General features: G+C 42.4%; 1 protein-coding gene across 2 annotated transcripts in view; it reads right to left on the bottom strand.

Annotated features, from left to right (window-relative positions):
* The window catches only part of SMS (spermine synthase), a 51,794-nt gene that overhangs the window by 7,835 nt on the left and 22,907 nt on the right, over nucleotides 1-21,052 (bottom strand). For both annotated transcript variants that reach the window (XM_047764514.1, XM_047764516.1), the window contains exons 3-9: nucleotides 19,660-19,750; nucleotides 19,082-19,146; nucleotides 13,725-13,900; nucleotides 12,634-12,788; nucleotides 12,102-12,191; nucleotides 1,338-1,452; nucleotides 34-113 (exon numbers count right to left, since the gene is read on the bottom strand). In XM_047764514.1, the coding sequence (XP_047620470.1) occupies nucleotides 34-113; nucleotides 1,338-1,452; nucleotides 12,102-12,191; nucleotides 12,634-12,788; nucleotides 13,725-13,900; nucleotides 19,082-19,146; nucleotides 19,660-19,750 (772 nt within the window). The remainder of the gene's footprint in view (nucleotides 1-33; nucleotides 114-1,337; nucleotides 1,453-12,101; nucleotides 12,192-12,633; nucleotides 12,789-13,724; nucleotides 13,901-19,081; nucleotides 19,147-19,659; nucleotides 19,751-21,052) is intronic.

Here is a 21,052-nt window from a genome sequence, read left to right as displayed (position 1 = left end):
TTGGGGAAAAAAAAACAGCTAAGTAGCCTATACCTGTGTGAAATATTTTCCATCCTGTTTCAATACTTTCATTGAGAGGTCAAGAATCAGTCTGAGAAACTCCCACGTGGAATCTGGATGTTAAAAAAAATAAGTTTTATAAATATGGGATTACATGCATCAGAATCATCTGAAGTCAAATATTCACATTAATATTCAATGATACCACACACAAAAAAAAAAAAGAAAAGAAAAGAAATAGCCATGAGCTTAAGGCTCAATATTCCAGGGCTTATTTGTGAATAGTAATATATGGTCATCTATTTTGTGTCTTATACACACATGCACATACACACATATACAAACCAAATCAAGAGCAAATGTGCACGTATGTGGTAGCACTGCTCTCACAATAACCATGAAGATTTGAACCAAAGGCAGTGCTTGAAATCTGAAAGATAAGAGCTTTAAGTAAGGGGGAAAGCAACATCCCAAGGGAGAAACCAAGACGGTCAGCAAGGGTCTTCATGTGGGAACCCAGCCTGGAAATCCACCAGGAGGAAGAGGTAATTGAAAAAACATTACCACTGAAATCCTAAGCTAGCAGTGATTTCAAGTATGTGGTCTGAGAAGGGAGATTGCCTGTGGTATTGCTTAGAAAGGTCACCATGTTATCGTGGCACAGGTTTAAAAAAAAAAAACAAAACTATATCATGTAAATAAATTAGCAAACATGCTAATGTCTCAATGGTATGATTACGAGTCATTTTATTTCATGTGTGTTTCAAAAGAGTTAATTTTGCTCATTTAGTGACAGAACAGGGTTTGACCAAAGCCAAATCCAGCCATCTTTCCACCATGAGCCTCAGTTTAACTTTTTTTGTTTTCTGCCTTTTTGGCTTTTTAGGGCCATACCAGAGGCATATGGAGGTTCCCCGGCTAGGGGTCTCATCAGAGATACAGCTGCTGGCCTACGCCACAGCCACAGCAGTGCAGGATCCAAGCCGAGTCTGTAACCCACACCACAGCTCACAGCAACCAGGGACTGCCAAGGTTCCTGGTTGGATTCATTTCCGCTGCACCACAACGGAACCCCTCAGTTTAACTACTTTTAATAAATGAAGGAACTTCACTAGACAGTCATTTTTTTTTTTCTTTTTAGGGATGCACCTGCAGCATAGGGAAGTTCCCCAGGGATGGAACCTGCATCCTCATGGATGCTAGTCAGATTCGTTTCTGCTGTGCCACGACGGGAACTCCTCCTAGAGCAGCTCTTAAGATCTTTCACTCTCACCTAGTGCCAAGAAAAAAAATTCCATGATCAAGTACATTGGTTAAAAACAGAAAACAGAATCTACCTTCTTCCGGTGATGTGGAGATTGGAACGGCTGTCAAATCATTAATCACATAATCAAACTCTCTCCCTTCTTTGGCGTACCTCTTCAGTACTGGAATGCAGTCTTCTATTAGAACCTTCCAGAGGGAACACGAATAGATGTGGGTAAACCAACACACATGGAAGTAATTCAACACTTGTAGAAGGAAGGGGGACAGGCACAAGGGGCCTGAGATCCACAGCACCTGCCAAATGAACAACCCTGACTTCCACCCATGCCTGCTGAGAGCTAAATCCAGGGCTTACCGTGTACTTCACTTGCCTGCTCATCTAACCTACACAACTCCGCCCCAGGCACAGGGGCACCCCCACTTTACAAATGGAGAAGTGAACAAAAAAGGTCATCAAGCTTACTCAAAGGTACCCAGTAAGAAACCGGGCCAAGTATACCTAGATCTAAAAACCCAGTTCATACTTTAATCTATTATGGCTTCTCTTACTGTATTTATTTTATTTTTTTTTTTTTGTCTTTTTGCTATTTCTTGGGTCGCTCCCGCGGCATCTGGAGGTTCCCAGGCTAGGGGTCGAATCGGAGCTGTAGCCACCGGCCTACGCCAGAGCCACAGCAACGCGGGATCCGAGCCGCGTCTGCAACCTACACCACAGCTCATGGCAACGCCGGATCGTTAACCCACTGAGCAAGGGCAGGGACCGAACCCGCAACCTCATGGTTCCTAGTCGGATTTGTTAACCACTGCGCCACGACGGGAACTCCTCTTTTTTCTTTTATACTAAGCACTGAATAACTCTGCCGTCTGCTGATTTATTTTTGCATTTTTTTTTACTTTCTAAAAACTTTGATATTTTTCCATCCTACCTCAAACTATTAACCTACAGTTTTTCAATTTCGTCTAACCCTTCAAGTACCGCTGCTAATAAAGCCATGTAGTATACACCAGCTCCCACAATCACAGAGTTATTACGGAGCAGAGTATAGCAAGTAAGAGCTGGAATTCTCATACAGTTCCTTTACAGTAGATACAGGAAGTTAAGTTTGGGGTTTGCCGTATCTCCAAAGTACTGAAGCTATATGCTGGAGACCCACCTAGCTGTAGGTGACTCCCTGGAAAGAAGCTATTCTTGTATTTTATAACTAGAAAAAAATTAAAAGACATGTTCGTGTAAAAAAAAAAATTGACATGTAGAGTTCCCGTCGTGGCACAGTGGAAACGAATCCAACTAGGAACATGAGGTTGTGGGTTCGATCCCTGGCCTCGCTCAGTAGGTTGAGTATCTGGCGTTGCTGTGAGCTGTGGTGTAGGTCACAGATGTGGTTCAGATCTGGCGTAGCTATAGCTGTGGTGTACGTCAGCAGTGCCAGCTCTGATTTGACCCCTAGCCTCGGAACCTCCTAGCTAGTAGGGGTCCAGTTCGAGCTACAGCCACCAGCCTACGCCACAGCCACAGCAATACAGGATCCGAGCTGTGTCTGTGACCTACACCACAACTCACAACAACGCCAGATCCTCAACCCACTGAGGACAGGGATCGAACCCGAGTCCTCATGGATGCTAGTCGGGTTCATTAACTGCTGAGCCACAACGGGAACTCACCATCCTATTTTATAACTTCCTTCATTGAATGTTATCAAGTGCAATCAAAAAAGATCAAGAGGGAGTTCCCGTCGTGGCGCAGTGGTTAACGAACCTGACTAGGAACCATGAGGTTGCGGGTTCGGTCCCTGCCCTTGCTCAGTGGGTTAACGATCCGGCGTTGCCATGAGCTGTGGTGTAGGTTGCAGACGCGGCTCGGATCCCGCGTTGCTGTGGCTCTGGCGTAGGCCGGTGGCTACAGCTCCGATTAGACCCCTAGCCTGGGAATCTCCATATGCCGCAGGAGCGGCCCAAGAAATAGCAAAAAAGACAAAAAAAAAAAATCGAGAAAGCACAAACATCCCAGCTGCCTTCAATTCACATATCAATCCTGCTTTATATGTTCCGTTTTCCCCTGTGCTTAGATAGATTCTCATGAGCACTTACCCGCACAGAAACACAAATGCTTGTTGTCTTTTTTAAAACTAGGATTGCACACATCAACTTGGAAACTTTCACCTAGCACCACTCCAGGTACTGATGTTTCTTAAAAATGTTATCAGTCCACTAAGAATGCTGAACTCTTACCATCTTCAAGCCTTGGTCTCTACAAAGCCACGGCAAACCTCCTTTTATAGGTGCCTCAAACATCGGGTTGCCAAGACAAAAGGCATGTGGACTTTCATTTTTAGTTTTGAAGGCAGCCCTTGCTCTGATCAGCAGTGCATGTGAGCACCATGTGTCCTTGCATGCTTCTCAGTACTGGATGTTGTCCCTGTTCCTGGACTTTGTCAAGTCCTTTGCTGATTTTTCATAAGAACATCACACACAGGCCACCAACAGAGGTGAGCATCTTGCTGTAGGTTTGCAGGCTACTTGACCTTCAACTTCTGAGAAGTACCAGTGAAACCGAGTCCCCATAAAGCTCAGCGCGTCTGGCGAGTTTGATTAACCTCTCTAGCCAAACATTTATTCCCTTTCTTGTTCCACACCTGTTCCCCTGAGGCGTATCAAAGAAAAGAGGGGGGGGGGGAGTCTGAGGAGTATCAAAGAAAAGAGGGAGGTTGAAACTGAAGGAAGGCCCCCACCCAGGTGGAGGACGGTGACTTCCAGCTGAGCACAAGCACGTGGAACCAGAAGGCTAAAGACTATAAAAGGGACAGGGGAGTTCTCTTGTGACACAGAGGGTTAAGAATCCAGTGTTGTCATGGGTGCAGCCAAAAAGGCAAAAAGAAAAAAAAAGATGTGTCTATATTCATCAAACCAACAAACTTAGACTAGCTTTAATACCAGCTATTAATTTTTTTTTTGTCTTTTTGTCTTTTTTGTTGTTGTTGCTATTTCTTGGGCCGATCCCGCGGCATCTGGAGGTTCCCAGGCTAGGGGTCGAATCGGAGCTGTAGCCACCGGCCTGCGCCAGAGCCACAGCAACGCGGGATCCGAGCCGCGTCTGCAACCTACACCACAGCTCACGGCAACGCCGGGTCGTTAACCCACTGAGCAAGGGCAGGGACCGAACCCGCAACCTCATGGTTCCTAGTCGGATTCGTTAACCACTGCGCCACGACGGGAACTCCCCAGCTATTAATTTAATAGTGAATATTGCCCATATCACATGAACCTGAGATTCATTTTGACCAATTTTTTTTCTATTTCTGAGAATTTTATCTAAGTGCTTAATTTCTTTTAAGCCAGTTAAATAGGGCTCCCCCATAAACCCATCTTGGCAATGCCATTTGGAGGCTGAGACACTTCCTATTTACAAGGTACACCTAGACACACATCTATATAGACACCGGGATCCTCAGAGTTTTCCTGCTCAAGTTTAAAAGGCCTCTTTCCCCTCCAGCCTCAGGGATCATAGATGATTCGAGTTCCTAAGAGCCCAGGTAGATCACTTTCATCTTCAAGGCACAGGGAGATAAATGCCCTTTTCTTCTAGAAAGCTAGCTAGCTTCTAACTGCACCTGCAAAAACCAGTTTGGGAAGTCAGGAGAGTCCCATCATGGCCATTTTTCAGTTTCTAAAGAGCCAATTCAGTTTAAAACAGTAATAATAAACAATAGTAATACACGTCACTCACATTCACATGCCTCACTTCCAGGTGAACCTGAATCAGCATTCAAGTTAGCAAGACCTCCTTAATAAGGGTCAAAACTACAAAGAGAACAGGTTTGAGACTTGTATTGAGACATCGTGCACACACCCAAGATAACAGCCAAACCATTTCCAAAAGGCTCACTTTGATACCATAGCATAAAAATGATCCCATTTCCCTGCCCCAACCTTTTTTTTTTTTTTTTTTGGCCACACCAGTGTCAGATGGAAGTTCTCCCGCCAGGGATCAAATCTGTGCCACAGCAGCGACCTTGGCCACTGCAGTGACAATGCCAGATCCTTCACCCACTGCACCACACAAACTTTTCTGGCATTGTCACTGCAGCAGCTTGGGTTGGTGCTGTGGCTCCAGTTCAATCCCTGGCCTGGGAACCTCCACATGTCACAGGGATGACCGGAAAAAAAAAAAGGCTGATTCAAAGTTGGACTTTGGTTTTCTCCCTCTGCTGGGAAACAAAGTTTTCTTCAAGTGCTGAACTGCTTTGATAATAGACTGTGAGGTTGTCTTTTGAGAGCTCCAGGTGTAACTTTTTGCATCTGCCCTTGACATCTTTTACTGTCCCTTAGGTCAGGTGAAAGGGTACTGTTTCACAGTAACCTATGACCTTACTTCACCAGGTGTTTTGAAACTTTTTAATATTTTCGATAAAATTCCCAAATATAAAATTCTAATTTAAGTTCCTTTGATCTTCAGCTCACTTTGGAATACAACAGAGCAACTCTGAGGCGTCTCAGAGAGATTATATTAACTAGGACAATTCGGTAGGTTAAATTACACAGGGGAAGCATTGCCCAATGAGTGATAAGCCTTCTCGGGTCATACTTTATGGGAAAATGTTGCTATTAGAGATATTCTAAAAATGATACAGAATGTCTATAACTCTAGTGTGTCGTGATAAAATGTTAGTCATAAGTCTAGTTATTATAACCAAGTTTTCTGTCAATTACATTGGGCTCAGTTGCTTAACTGTATCTTTTAAGTTTTGTCACTCACAGTTTTAATTCTCATGTTTTTGCGAAAGCGCTTCATCTTCAAGAAGGACTTTTTTACATGTATAAATCTCTTATAAAATTCCAGATCATATCCCTGAACTGGGTAAGCAGTTCAAGAATCCTAACAGAAAAACCTGCTGGCTGGCTTCATAAAAACTGGTAACTGAAAGGATTACTGAGTTAACTGGTCAATACTGTTATTTTTATGGGTTTTGTCTAAAATATTGGTGGTTTTTAGGGAGTTCCTGCTCTGGAGCAGTGGAAACGAATCTGACTAGTATCCACGAGGATGTAAGTTCTATCCCTGGCCTCGCTCAGTGGGTTAAAGACCCGGCGTTGCCATGAGCTGTGGTGTAGGTCGCAGACAAGGCTCAGATACCACGTTGCTGTGGCTGTGGTGTAGGCCAGCAGCTGCTGCTCCACTTCGTCCTAGCCTGGGAACTTCCAAATGCCACAGGTACAGCCCTAAAAAGCAAAATAAAATTTTAAAAAATATTAGCGGTTTTAATCTGTGTTTTCCAGATATAAGGAAACTCTTTCCCTCAAGCTAATTATGGCATATAGAAGTGTTAATTTACCAAATTGCTGCAAGTAGAATTGAAACATTCATTTTTTTTTTTTTCTCTACCTGAGCCCTCCAAAAATTGGAAACTCAGATTTCCCAGTAGCCTTATCAAGTCAAGGAAGGTCACCTCCAGACAAGTGCAAGAACCTTATTTTGGAGACCTCTAGAAGAGGGGAAGTCACCCAAATCTATAGATACGTCAAGTGGAATCTGCGGCAAGCCCTTGGTTGGCATGGCTTTCCTGGCCCTGAAAGGCTTTTCCACAGTTCAGTCTGGGATTCCTTATGAAAAGTTCCAACACTAACTTAAAGGAGTCCATATGATCAATTACACTAATGTAAATAATCGGGCCAAGTTTATTAAAATCAGACTTTTTCAAACAAATTCTCAATTTGGCTATATTTTGTTTAAAATGAAGCTAATATTAGAAAAAGATTGTTTCAATACTAAATTCTAGTTCTGTTGAGGTCTGTATTTACCGCCTAAGACTCACTTCCCAGATAGTTCTCTGTTGTTACCTAATTATAAAGTTTAACTGAATTATTCAAGAGAGAGTTTGTTTCTGTAGCTTAGATTGCTGTCAGGAACTTCAGATATGTCTTTAGATGAAGATCAGATGTCCCACAACCTGTAACCAGGCCCTATCAAAACTGAAAGCTCCTGTGTTAACCAAACACTGCTTGCCCCCAATGTTCAGGATAAAAGGACAATTTCCTAGTGAAGTTGTCAGGGTATAACTACTCCTACAGGACACTTCACTTCTTGCTTTAAGTCTACTACTAAAAGCACATACACGGTGCTTGTGTTACCACTCGGTATAATTAACAAAACAGATAGATAGTCTATAAAATGTTTCCCCATCAGCATACCTCTGAGCCTATTCCAACTCAGTGTCCGTTCCTCAAGTTAAGGCAGGACTTTGCCCCGTTTCGGTAGAAAGTAGCCAGAGCAGACATCGCCCCGTTTCCTCAAAGATTTGGAGAAGGTCCAAACAGGAGTGGAAAATCAAACTGAAGTCCCCACTAACCAAAGGCTGGGTCCCTCTACCAAGTTTAGTTTAAATTAACCTCTCTATCCAAAACCATACTTCCTTTCTTGTCCCACACCTATTCCCATCAATACTGAGAAGTATTAAGGAGGGGAATAAAAGTGAGCAGGGCTCTGCAGGGCCTTCTTAGGAAAAAAAGCCCTTCTGTGTCTCTCAGCCTAACAATCTGATACACGTACAGGAGGTTAACCTCAGGCTGAGCATAAGCACGTGGAATCCAGACTGGATGGAAACAGAAGGCTGATGACTGACATTCCCAAAATAGCATCCTGCTACCTCATTACTAACCAATTAGAGGAGGGTTTCACACCCTGCAGCTCCCTGTCCCCAAATTTTGCCTATAAAAACACTTTGCCAAAAATCATCAGGGAGGTTGGGTTTTAAGAGCATCAACTGCCTGTTCTCTTTGCTTGCCCTTTGCAATGAAGTATTCGCCACCCTGAATTCCATTTTGGTTAGTTTGGCCTCACAGTGCACTGGGCACACGAACTTGGGTTCTACCAACACCAGTTCTTACTCTTTTACTACACCTTTTAGTTTTTAAAGATTTGCGTAAGGGCTCTTTCTGTTATTAAAGGGATTAACTCCCTTACCATGTTTGTTGCCAGTACTTTCAGTCTTTTGGCTCTGTTGCTGGTATTATGCTATCATTAGTTTCTGAGTTTATCTTTCATTAAAAGTTTTCCCAACTCCAAGGTGAAGTACTGTACATTTTCCTAAATGTATTTGTTTTGGTATTGAGAGCTTAAGCCATCCAGAATTAATTTTTCTATGGTCTGTAGGGTTATTTTTGTTCTCTTGAGAAAGACAACCCATTATGTCAACATTCATTAAATTAACTAAATCTCCTTTTCCAAACCAAAAACACCTCAAGACCTTATGTTACCTTGGTGTGTACACATATACTTGGGTGTGGTTAAGTGGGTATGTGTTGCCATCATACTTCCATTTGCTCACTGCACTTCACACTAAATTATTAAGAAGGCCAATCTCCCGTCACTGTGATTATTAAATTTTTTCTTAGCTAATCTTATATATTTATGGTTATAAGTGAATGTCAAAATCATATGTTCTAATTCTAAAAACTCCCTTGGGGACTGATATTTTCATCTAAGAAAGAACTTGTCTCTCCACATATTTCACACTTCAGTTGCTGTCTTTCAGGAAGATATTAACGTAATTCTTAACAGTCTCAATACCAGTCTTCTTAAATTTATTCCTAGGTTTAACTGGTCATTATTTTGAACGGGATTTCCAACCCATCCTAAATTTCCAGTCAAACTTTTGCGTTTAGAGTAAGGAAAAAGGAGTTCCTGTCATGGCTCAGCAGTTATCAAACCCGACTAGCATCTGTAAGGACACGGGTTCAATCCCTGGCCTTGCTCAGTGGGTTAAGGATCTGGCATTACTGTGAGCTGTGGTGTAGGTTGCAGATGCGACTTGGACCTGGCATTGCTGTGGCTGTGGTATAGGCTGGCAGCTACATCTCTGATTTGACCCCTAGCCTGGGAACTTCCATAAGCCACGAATGAGGCCCTAAAAAGACAAAAAAGTAAAATAAAATAAGGAAAAGGTTTTAGCCTGCCTTTACCTTATAACTATGCCAAGTTATCATGAATTCAACTTTTCTTTCTGTACTACCAAAATGACTTTACCATTAAAATTATTCTATCATTATAAAAGGAATAGGGAGTGCTTTGGAACATTTTCTACTTTCTAAAAAAGCTTGATGGACTAATTATGTTTTTCAAATGATAAACAGTTCCAAGGAGGCTTTTTTTTTTTTTTTTTTAATGGTAACAGCTAATGGGCTTGCCTACTGTTGTCCCACAGACCAGGAGCCCTCACCTCTTTAGAGCGCCAAGAAAATTATCAGCCTCGGAAAAATTTTCCAGACTCCCCCTGGTGGCTATTCTACTCCTGAAAGCCGGGAGGGTGGCAAGGCAAACGCACTGGGGCACCAAACTTCCTCAAGAGCCAAGCCACTTAAAATACTTCCCCTTCTCTAAAATGTCTCACTGTCTATGTCACCAGCTATGTGCATTTGGTGCTGTGCCTTCAGATGGACTCACAAGTTGAGCAGTTGTTTACTAACTAGGGCAGTTAGTAAATCTTCACATTTCTCTCCAAATTCAGTCTCTATACAACAGTCTACAACCCCACAGTACTGCAGAGGTTTGGGATTGCAGTTTTGGTTATACTTTTTTCCTTAATCTATTTAGAGACGTCAACATAAGGAGGCAGGGAGACATAAATTTGAAACATTCCCCTAAACGTACCCTATAACCTGAATAAATTGTCTTAAATTCTGTAAACTTAATGTCTTCATTTATAAAATAGGAACAATAGCCATGTGATAGAGGTATGAGGCTTAAATGTTAAAACTCTTCAGGCAAAGGGTCTAACAATGCAAACATCTGCAAAAAACATTAATTTTGAGATCACTGTAAAAACTCATGCTCCGAAGAACCTAAATTCCTCTCTTTTCATGTGTACAGCACTGTGTATACACTTCTGTGTATACTAAAGTATGTTCACAAAAGTCTAGCTTCCAGAGTTCCCTAGTGATCTAGCAGTGAAGAACCTGGTGTTGTCACTGCTGCGGCGTAAGTTTGATTCCTGGCCCAGGAACTTCCACATGCCATGGGCAAGGCCAAAAACCCTATCTATCTATCTATGTGGCTTCCATCCATCACCATGCAGTTGATCCCCTTTACCCATCTCACGCCCCTCCCCTTCCTCTCTGGGAAGCACTATTCTGTTCTCTCTACCTATATATTTTTATTTGGTTTGGTTCATTTACTTCAAAAAACTGTTTTGAGATTCTATATGAGTGAAATCATACAGTACAGTATTTTTTCCCCGTCTGACTTATCTCACTTAGCATAAATAATATCTTCAAGGTCCATCCATGTTGTTGCAACTGTCAGGGTTTCTTTTTTTTCTTTATGGCTGAGTTTCATTCCATTGTGTATATATACCACATCTTTATTCATTCATCTATTGATGGACAGTTAGGCTGCTTCCCTATCTTGGCTATTGTAAAAATAATGCTGCAATGAACATGGGGGTGTTTCCATCTTTTTGAGCTAGTGTTTCTACTTTCTTCAAATACCCAGGAGTGGAACTGCTGGGTCCTCCCTCACTTTTTGAACTTTCCAATAATATACATGAAACATTTGTCGTTCTTTCCCTTTTGCCCATAAAACTATCACAACTGCATTTTTATGTAGATATAATTCCTCTCACAGCTTAAAAAAATTAACACCAGCATACCACGAAATCAAATTTGGATGCACACCCACTAGAGAACATGGAGTAAACTAATTTACTTAACAAATTAAAGCACTCATCTAAACTGTTTATAAAACTAGAGATACACATTTAGGATTCTGGTCAAATAAAGCAGGTATTGGCTTAGTTATCTTGCTCTACCAAGTAATGTAGGTATGGGCACCAAACATACACACCCTCAAAATATAATACAAACTGTATCCTACGAACTGTAATGACTGGTCAACTTACAAGCAAAGTAGAATTCAGGACAGAAACTAATTTGCTTCGCAAAAAGCAATTATTCCTACATCAAACATTTGAATCATCTACACCTTCCAATTAAATACCTGAATCCCCTCTGAAAGAGCCAGACACAGACAGACTCAGGCTAATGAGACAAAACGTGGTGGTTGCCAGGTCATAAATAGATATGTCTTTTATCTAAGAATGAATTAATGTTATTAAATTCACAGAGTCTGGAGTTGGCAGTTTTTTTTATTATTGTACATACCTTTCCTGAATACAAATACAGAGCTCACATAAAGAGAATAAAGGAGAGCAGAAAACAGGCCACCTCAAAACATGGCACTTTGGCCTATTGAATATTTTGAGCGGTAGGCACTTAAAAAACTGCAAATGCAGGGAGGCTCTCTCTGAACTACCCTTTATCTGCCCAAAGACAGATCCCCCAAAAGCAACTCAATAGTCACAGATCCCTCCCTGAGGGATTCAACCAGGGAAGATGGCCTCTTATCACAGAAGAAGAGGCTGACACCACACTCAGATAACCTTTGTCACAAACCGTCATCCTATTTCTCTGTTCTTCTAAGGGCCCTGTTCATTTTTTTCCCAAGTCATTTATTCTCTCAAGACACCTAGATCCCCCTTTCTGTATTAAGATAATATTCAAGCCTCAATTCTAAACCTACCTCTCTGAGTTACTCATTTTCCTGTGTATCTCCCATATACACAGGAGTTAATGAGCTCATTTTTCCTCTTGTTAATCTTTTATTCCGGGGCTCTTAGGCAAGCACGAGAAGGATAGAAGGAAAATTTTTCCTCCCATAAAGTATGATCTATCCTCTTGCTTATCTTTTTAACCAATTATACTTAAAGCTGTTTTAAGAATACACACTTCTGGTCAACAACCTATCAGCTGATTTAATAAAAACTTTAGCTGGTAAACATAATTACCTGATAGCAGTCTCCTTTAAGATTGTCTAAGACGTCACCACACGTTTTTCTCATGTATTTCTTACATCCGTCAATCACCATTTGGTCAATGTTCAAAGTAGGTTAAGGAGAAATTTACCTTAGAGTTCAATGTATCCAAGAATTCTGAAATACAATACTTTTAAAAAAGGTTATGATGAACATCACATTTTTAACACTAATTTCGTACCCCGTTTAAAAAATGATGAATGAGACAATGACCCCATTTGTGCACCAAGGACACTCAAAAGGAGCTCTATTTTCTTCTAATGAAGAAATCATTTTAGCAACTTCCGAGCGGTAGACAAGGTACAAAGGTCACTTGCTCTTTAATTCTCAATTCTGCTTCTTTGTTGGAGGCTACACAAAAAGGCTATTGGTACTAAGTCGAAATGCTTGTTCAAGATACTCTTTATAACACATTTCCCTCATAACATTAACAGGGGTCTTAAAAAAAAAAAAAAAAAAAAAGAAGCAGCCCACTAAACTCCATCTCTTATACAGCAAAGGATATCTCTACCATAGTGACCATCTTTGGTTTTAGTTTGACTATTTCACATAATATGCCCCCATCTCCACCTCCCAGAATCAGTACATCTTTGCCAGTGTAATCTTCTTTGCCGCTGCCCATGATGGCCCGGGTGTATGCCAAATCACTTTCCGCCAAATCTAGGAGGAGAAACAGATTCAAAATGGTGACTCTAACCAAAGTCACATACCACCTGACTTACCATACCAGAAATCGCTTGATGAGTGTTCTCTTGCGGCAGAGCAGGTTAAGGATCCTGCATTGCCACTGCAGTGGCTTGGGCAGCTGCTGTGGCATGAGATTGATCCCTAGCCCTAGCCCAGGAACTTTCACGTGCCATGGGCATGACAAAAAAAAAAAAAAAAAGTACAGGAATCTAGAAAATTCAGAATTTTTCATTTTCAGTCTTTAAAAACTGCCAACAATAATATAAAGAGGGTTTTTTTGTGGGGGGATGAGGGGATTGTAGACTTTAACCCTATTCATCTAACACCCAATATGTTACATATATATAGATTATATACATATAAATTTAGTCAGTGGCAAGAAAATTTAGTCTTTAGATGGTTCTGATATGATAAAAAGCAATTACATGTTTCCAGATGAACTATGAAATCAGAGTTGCTACAAAACAGTATGAGAGGGAGAAAAGTGATCCCGAGTTTAGGGTTAATAAGACTGGCCAGGAGTTGATCACTGTTGACACTCAATGTTGAGGACATGTGGGTTCATCATACTGTTTTCTCTACTTAGGTTTGAAATTTCCCATAACAAAGACTTCTTCAATAAGCAACTACGTTTTCTTTTGAAATAAAATCCAAGTAGTAATCACTAAGAAAACAGTATCAAGACAAAGTTTTCATGGCCCTACTACACAACATGAAAGCCCAGACAAGTCACAGGTTAATCCATTGTAAATATTTTAAAGAATTAAAAAATTAAAAAAAAAAAAAAAAAAAAACAGCCGTGCCAAGGACAAACCTGGACACATCCACCAATGGTGGTATCTGTCAGGAAAACACAATCTAACACATTGTCACTTTGTTACACAATTGGGGTAAGGAGAGAATACTTACTAACATCCCCACTGAGGATGAGGATATTTCCAAACTGTTTCGAGTGTAAAATTTTAATGTTCTGGTAAGGCGAGTCTTCATCATATACCACCTCATCTATGTCATACTCCACCAGGCGGCCATCGGCAGTGGGCCAGTATCTGTCGATGGCCCCTCCTCGAACGATGGGTGGTAATCTGGAAAAAAATATGAAATCAGGAATGAACCTTACAAGAAAGGCTGCTTAGGCTAAGGCTGCCTTAAAAGAGGACCTGCAACCAAAAATGTGCAGGAGCCACATGACCCCAGGCAGACAGTAAGAAGGCCACTAGCGAATTTCAAGACTATTGTGGAATAAGAATTTACAGGGAGTTTGGGGTCAGAAGATGCAAAGCATTACATTTAGAATGGATAGACAATAAGGTCCAGCACAGGGAACTGTATCCAGTCTCCCATGACAGACCATATAGACCATGATGGAATGCATCAAAAAAAAGAATGTATACATACGTATGACTGAGCCACTGCTATACAGCATAAACTGACACAACACTGTAAATCAACTATACTTTAATATTTTTTTTCCAAAAAGTTCCTGCTGGAGTTCCCATCATGGTACAGTAGAAACGAATCAGACTAGGAACCATGAGGTTGCAGGTTCGATCCCTGGCCTCGCTCAGTGGGTTAAGGATCTGGTGTTGCCGTGAGCTGTGGAAGAGGTCTCAGACTCGGCGTGGATCCAGTGTTGCTGTGGTATAGGCTGGCCACTGTAGCTCTGATAAGACCCTTAGCCTAACCTGGGAATCTCCGTATGCTGCGGGTTCAGCCCTAAAAAGACAAAAGACTGAAAAAAAAAAGTTCCTGCTGTGGTGCAGTGGGTTAAGAATCCCACTGCAGCAGCTCAGGTCACTGGGAAGGTGCATGTCTGATCCCAGCCCAACAGAGTGGGTTAAAGGATCCCGCAGTGCTGCATGTGTGGTGGAGGTCACAGCTGAGGCTTGGATTCAATCCCAGCCTTGTCAACTTCAATATGCTGCGGCAGTGGCAATTTAAAAAAAATTAAAAAAAAAAAAACCTTTCTGGCATGCTTTAAATTTTCCCTAATAAAAAACTGGAGAAAACAGCCATTGCAGACATTCCATTTCACCCCCAAATAATCCAGCAGTAATCTCCTAAGACTGCCTACATAACCAAATAGCCACTAGCAAGCATATCCACGTAACTGCGCGTGAATGGAATACCATTACCATCATCCACACGCACAGAATCCATGTTCAAGTGTGTAACGGCAATGATTAATCTCCCTCACAGCTATTCTACTTTTGCACGAAGAATCATACACCCTATTTTGCTTTTTTCCTTTTTTACCCTCATTTAAAATGGTCCACTGTCATTGTCATCCCTTCCCCATGTGTTTCATGACATTTACATCTCAGGCAAGATCACACCAGGTATTCTTCAGAAAACCTCTCAAGCAGGTTTGCCTGAAGATCTCTTCATTAGAGTCAAGTTGGCACATCTTGGAGTTCCCGTCGTGGCACAGAAGAAACGAACCCGACTAGCATTCATGAGGACACGGGTTCGATCCCTGGCCTCGCTCAGTGGGTTAAGGATCTGGTGATGCTGTGAGATGTGGTGTAGGTCGCAGATGCACCTCGGATCCTGTGTTGCTGTGGTGTAGGCCAGCAGCTGTAGCTCCGATTGGACCCCTAGCCTGGGAACCTCCATATGTCACAGGTGAGGCCCTGAAAAGACAAAAAAAAAAAGTTGGCACATCTTATACAAGCACCATGTAAGGGGCACAAGATGTGGGCCTGTCCTATTACTTGTGATGCTAAACATGACCATGTGGGGGTTTCTTTCTTTCTTTTTTTTTTTTTTAGCCACACCAACAGCATATTCAAGTTCCCTGGCCCAGGGATCAATACAAGCTGTAGCTGTGACTTACATCACAACTGTGGCAACCCAGAACCTTAACCCACATCGGGCTGGGGATTGAACCTGCACCTCTGCAGAGACAATGCTGGATACTTAGCCCGCTACACCACAGTGGGAATTCCATGACCACATGGTTGAAGCTGATGCCTACGCCATCCCTCCACTGTACTTTTTTTCTCTCTGAAATTACTAAGCAGAGTATGGGGCAGTTTTGGGAAACTGGGTTCTAATCTCCCAACACACCTTCACCAATTGCTCTGGCTCTAGAAGATTCCTGCTTAAACCAGTATTTTGAGTGGCTGCAAACTGATGATTTTCTCATTCAGTTGTTTTTGTACAGACTGAGTATTCTAGATAGAGTGAGTGTACTAGAAACTACCAGCAGAGGACACTATATGACAGAGAAAGCCAGAACTCACTGCACACAACTGCATACAAGTCCTATGTCCGCAAATACAGTGGGGCTCAAAGGAAACCCACCCCCGAGTACCGAGAATGCTGGGATAGACTGCCTCTAACTTGCTCTAATGAATCTTTGTACTCTTAGAAAGAGGTGATCAAGGAGAGCAGTCTGAACCTGTCACAGGTTAACAAGGCTTCTATGAGGAAATACTAACATCTGTAAAAAGCACTGAATTTACAAAGCAAATCCCCATAAACACTCATTTAATCCTAACTTCTCCTGACTTAACCACTTCCTCTTTTAGGCAAACAAATTCAGCTGCTGAATTAGACACACCAGAGGTTTTTCTTGTAAAATGTGGTGCCCAATCAGGACAACCCCTGAGAGCAGGCAAATAAGACTTGGGGGAAGACTTTCCCACAGCTGGCTGATGGGTGGTGGGTAGAATGAGGTGAGAACATGAGCCAGCCACCTGTGACACTGGATGAAAATGACAAACATCAACTCACAGCTTTCAGGGGTAGACCCACCCCTTGGTTGACAGCCAGCCAGCAATACGCAATTACTCAACTATGCAAAAACCCAATGAACAGAGCGCCCATTCTCAGTCATGTCAATGGTGCCTTGGGTGCAGGTAAAAAGCTCTTTCCTCCACTGCAACACAATGTTTTCTTTTTTGTCTTTTTTAGGGCCACAATCACAGCATATGGAAGTTCCCAAGCTAGTGGTCGAATCGGAGCTGTAGCTGCCAGCCTATGCCACAGCCACACCAAATCCAAGCCATGTCTGCGACCTACACCACAGCTCATGGCAACGCCAGATCCTTAACCCACTGAGTGAGGCCAGGAATCAAACCTGCATCCTTATGGATGCCAGTCAGATTCGTTTCTACTGAGCCACGATGGGAACTCCACAATGGCTTTTAATGACATACAAAGCACCAAGGATCTTTAAGGATGGGGAAGCCATGACCTTGATGAAGTACTCAATCTAACACGTCCATCTCTCTGGAATGCGCTAGGAAGATATTCTGGGGCCCTACACAACCTTCATTTTGAACTTCACTGCTAAAAATTTGCAAACAGATCACAGAAAGAAGGTAGAACACATCCTTGGGCCTTGAGTACACTGTAAATTCCAGAAATTTTTCTTTTCAATATAACTGATGTGAGCTTGTTTTCCTCTTCCCTTTTTTTTTTTTTTAACGAAAAGATATGACAACTAATTTTCTAACAAAGCCCACAGCTGCTTCATTGAAAATTCAGATTTAATTCATCAGCCACAGGGGAGTACACCATTTTAGATAATGTTACTGAGTCATTTGTTAATGATTCAATCTCTAACAATGCCATTCCCCAGACGGAAAAGTGGCACCATTTCTTGACCTTTTGAGACCAAAAACAAAAGGCAAACAACAAAGTATTCCCAACAATTTCCTGCCCCCTCCGCCCAGATTTTAAGAAAAGATGCGAAAACAGTGACAAGGAAAAACAGGGCCTGTGTTTTGAACTGAAAATCTCAAGTGTAACTGCACTCTCAGTTGGAAAACTCCCATACCAAAACCACAAAGGAACCAGGCTTCTCAGGAGTGCTGAAGCCCATCAATACATTCCATCCATTTACTCACTCCTAGAAGTAACCCTGATAAAAACCAGACCAATTAAAAAAAAAATTAGGCATTTTGATGTTGGCCAATTCATTATCACTGAATTGAAGACACAGAGGGTACCCGTTCCATTCAGATGGATTAAGCAAGATTAGGAAAATTTCGCAAGCAGGAAATGAGGAAAATTCCAGAAAGGAGAGTGGGTGTGGATGAGTTCTTTAAGGATGGAGAAGGGCTGGAGGACTCCTAAACTGAACTTAAATGGAGTCAACAAGTCTGAGTGCTCTGACTGATTTCAATCCAGTGGCCAAATTCTACAAGGTGTCAAGCTCTCTTTCCAAGTTGCATCCAAATTGGAGGTTAACTCCCATTATCTCACATCTACCCTGGGGCTTTCCTCTAGGCTGATCAAATTTAGCAGGATGAGCCATTAAGTACTTAAATTTCCTTAAACTACCATTAAGGATTCCCTCCTGTGGAAAGTACCCCAACTGGAGAAGCCATCCATCAGCATAAGGGAACATCCATATGCTGATGGATGGCCTGACCTTAGTAAAGTCACTTTGTTTCTGCGTCTCTGTGTTCGCCTTTATGACCAAGGGACAGGCCTACTTTTGGGGACCTGATAAGGAGCCACCGAGGCAGGACAAGAGCAAACTGCTCAGAATTACTTGCTCTGCAAGCAAGATTAATTCCCATTCTTAACTCCCAAGACCTACCAGACTACTATCCCTCCCTATAAATGCCTCAACTGTTAATTCTCCACAAGCTCTTTTAACATCTGACACCACTGGCTGTCCAACATGGCAGTCACTAGCCATTAGCTGTGGACTTGAGGTGAGACTGGGGAACTGAACAGTTTTTTATTTGTTTTAAATAGTCAAAGGGGGCATAAGGGCTGCACTCCTCAACAAAAGCTCAACTGCCTTCATTATCATTTGAAAAACACCTACCAGGGGCTGCTCAAGGTGGGTGGCCTCCGAGAGGCCTAGTACTTTGCAAAGTCGGCTCAGCACTGAGGCAAATTTTCTATCATCCAGTCCAAATCTCCTACAATTGCTTCATTCCACTCTGGGGCCCAGAACTCAGAGGAAAGAGAGTGGACCTTTTCTTTCCTGGCCAGGGTCGGGGAGGACTATTCTAGCTTCCCCCCGAGGTGCCAGCCCCACCTGGGTCTCTGCGTTAGACAGTTCCAGTCCCTAGGAATCAGTGTACATCTCCTTTCTGCCTGTCTTGCATTTCATCCAGCATCTCTCATATACACCAAAGGAAGCTTTGGTGTGAAGGGCCCAGTACCTCAGTCTACCAGTGGCCAGAAGCAGAAGTAGACTGTGATCTCTTCCACGTCTTAGACACTGCTCACGGATACCACCACCCTTCCGGTTATTTTATCTATTAACCAAATATAAAAGGATTCAGGTGTGGACTTACCGCTTCACCCGCTCAGTACTGTCCTGACTCAGTTCTTTCATTCTTTCTTCTACTTTGTTCAAAAGCTACAATTAAAAGAAAAGAAACCAATGGGCTTATCCAAAGAGCTGAGCAGAATAGCTAAATTACAGACCAGGAGGTTGAGGTCATGTTGAGAGAGCTGATCCTGGCAGACACCCAAATACCCTTGTCCTCGCCAATCCCTACAGCAGCCCGCAGGCCTGCCCCAATTCCACACCCCCAGGCCAGCTAGCCCTCACTTCAGCCTAAGGTACCAGCAAAATAAAGGGAAAGGGGGCAGCTCAAGGATACTGCAGATATACCATCCTGATTAAAGGTTTACATTCCCTCCAGTGGAAAAGTAACATCATTATTCAGTACTCAAGCACTCAAGGGAAAGATGACAGCCGGGTTCCTAAAAAAACTACTGAGGAACAAAAAATCACTTATCTGAAAGGAGGCAAGTTTAAAATGAAGTGAACTAGAGAGTCAGTAATTAGGTGAAAATAATATTATCAGTAAACTGAGCGGTTTGGGGGATGCTCAAATACTTGAGTAAATTCAAGTGGAAAACTGACACTGTCAACTTCTTTGCCTTGTGCATCACCGTCGTAACTCTGAAGGTCCAGCAACACCAATCCATGCGGATAAATTCTCAAATTGGCAAAGCTACAGAAGAAAACATCATTTTAAGGTTAGGCATTGCACTACGACACTCAAAAGAAGACACCAACCCAGTTAAAAGGCAAACCCACCACTCTTCTTTTCCCTAAATTACATAATTAAATTAACCCCGTTGCTTTCTTACTAGGGCCTCTTCATGAGAGCAGAAGTGCCAATCCTTTAGATTTTAGAGAGGCACATCAAATGCTATGGTTTTCAAACCAGGGTCTTGGGCCCAGAAAGTGATTCAGCTGCAAGTCCTGTCAATCTGATTTTTAAGAAGGTTTGACAGCAGTGATTTGCCAGGTGTACTAATCCCTCCTTAAAAGGAACGGAGGATAGGGAAGAGCCAAACTGGGTCCTCCCAGTTACCCTCTGAGTTCAAAACAAAGCCCTGTTTTTCTGATTGCAAGCAAGTGGTGGTTTAATTCAATGAGTTTGGGGCCTGTGGCATGTTCTGTAAAGTCTGCAGATTAAATACGGTTTTTAATGGAGTTCCCTTGTGGCTTAGAGGGTTAAGGATCTGGCCTCGTCACTGCTGTAGCATGGGCTGGATCCCTGGCCCAGGAACTTCTGCACACCGTGGGTGTCGCCAAAAAAAAAAAAAAAAAAGTTTCTTTTTGGTTTTTACTTTTCTTTTGCTTTTTAAGGCCACACCTGCAGCATATGTAAGTTCCCAGGCTAGGGGTCGAAATCAGAGCTGCAGCTGCCAGCCTACACCACAGCCATCCATGTCAGATCCAAGCCACATCCTTGACCTACATCTCAGTTTGCAGCAACATCAGATCCCTAACACATTGAGCGAGGCCAGGGATCGAACCTGCGTCCTCATGGATGCTAGCTGATTCGTTTCCACTGAGCCATGACAGTAACTCCTAAAATCACTTCGTAGTGTACGTTATAGTTAAAGAAAAATTTGAAAAATATTTTAAAAGATGAAGAGCTGAAAAGTACAAGTTTCCCTCATCTCACAGTACTGTCTTCTGGGCCTCAGTAAGATTTGGGAAGGGTGGGGCGTGGCTGGCTTTTGCTTTTGTTTTTTAAATTAGAAAAACAACAAAGAGAATGTGGTCCACAGTAATGAAGCCACATGGAACTCCAGTACTTAGTACCCACCACCGGGAGAATGGAATGAAAACCATCAAAAATACCAGGAGTTCACATTTTAAAAGAGTGCAGGAGTTCCCGTCGTGGCGCAGTGGTTAACGAATCCGACTAGGAACCATGAGGTTGTGGGTTCGGTCCCTGCCCTTGCTCAGTGGGGTAATGATCCGGCGTTGCCGTGAGCTGTGGTGTAGGTTGCGGACG

The sequence above is a fragment of the Phacochoerus africanus genome, chromosome X (assembly GCF_016906955.1).
Source record: "Phacochoerus africanus isolate WHEZ1 chromosome X, ROS_Pafr_v1, whole genome shotgun sequence".
Taxonomy (NCBI): domain Eukaryota; kingdom Metazoa; phylum Chordata; class Mammalia; order Artiodactyla; family Suidae; genus Phacochoerus; species Phacochoerus africanus.
The sequence above is the reverse complement of the archived record's forward strand: the minus strand, read 5'-3'. Positions and strand labels throughout refer to the sequence as shown.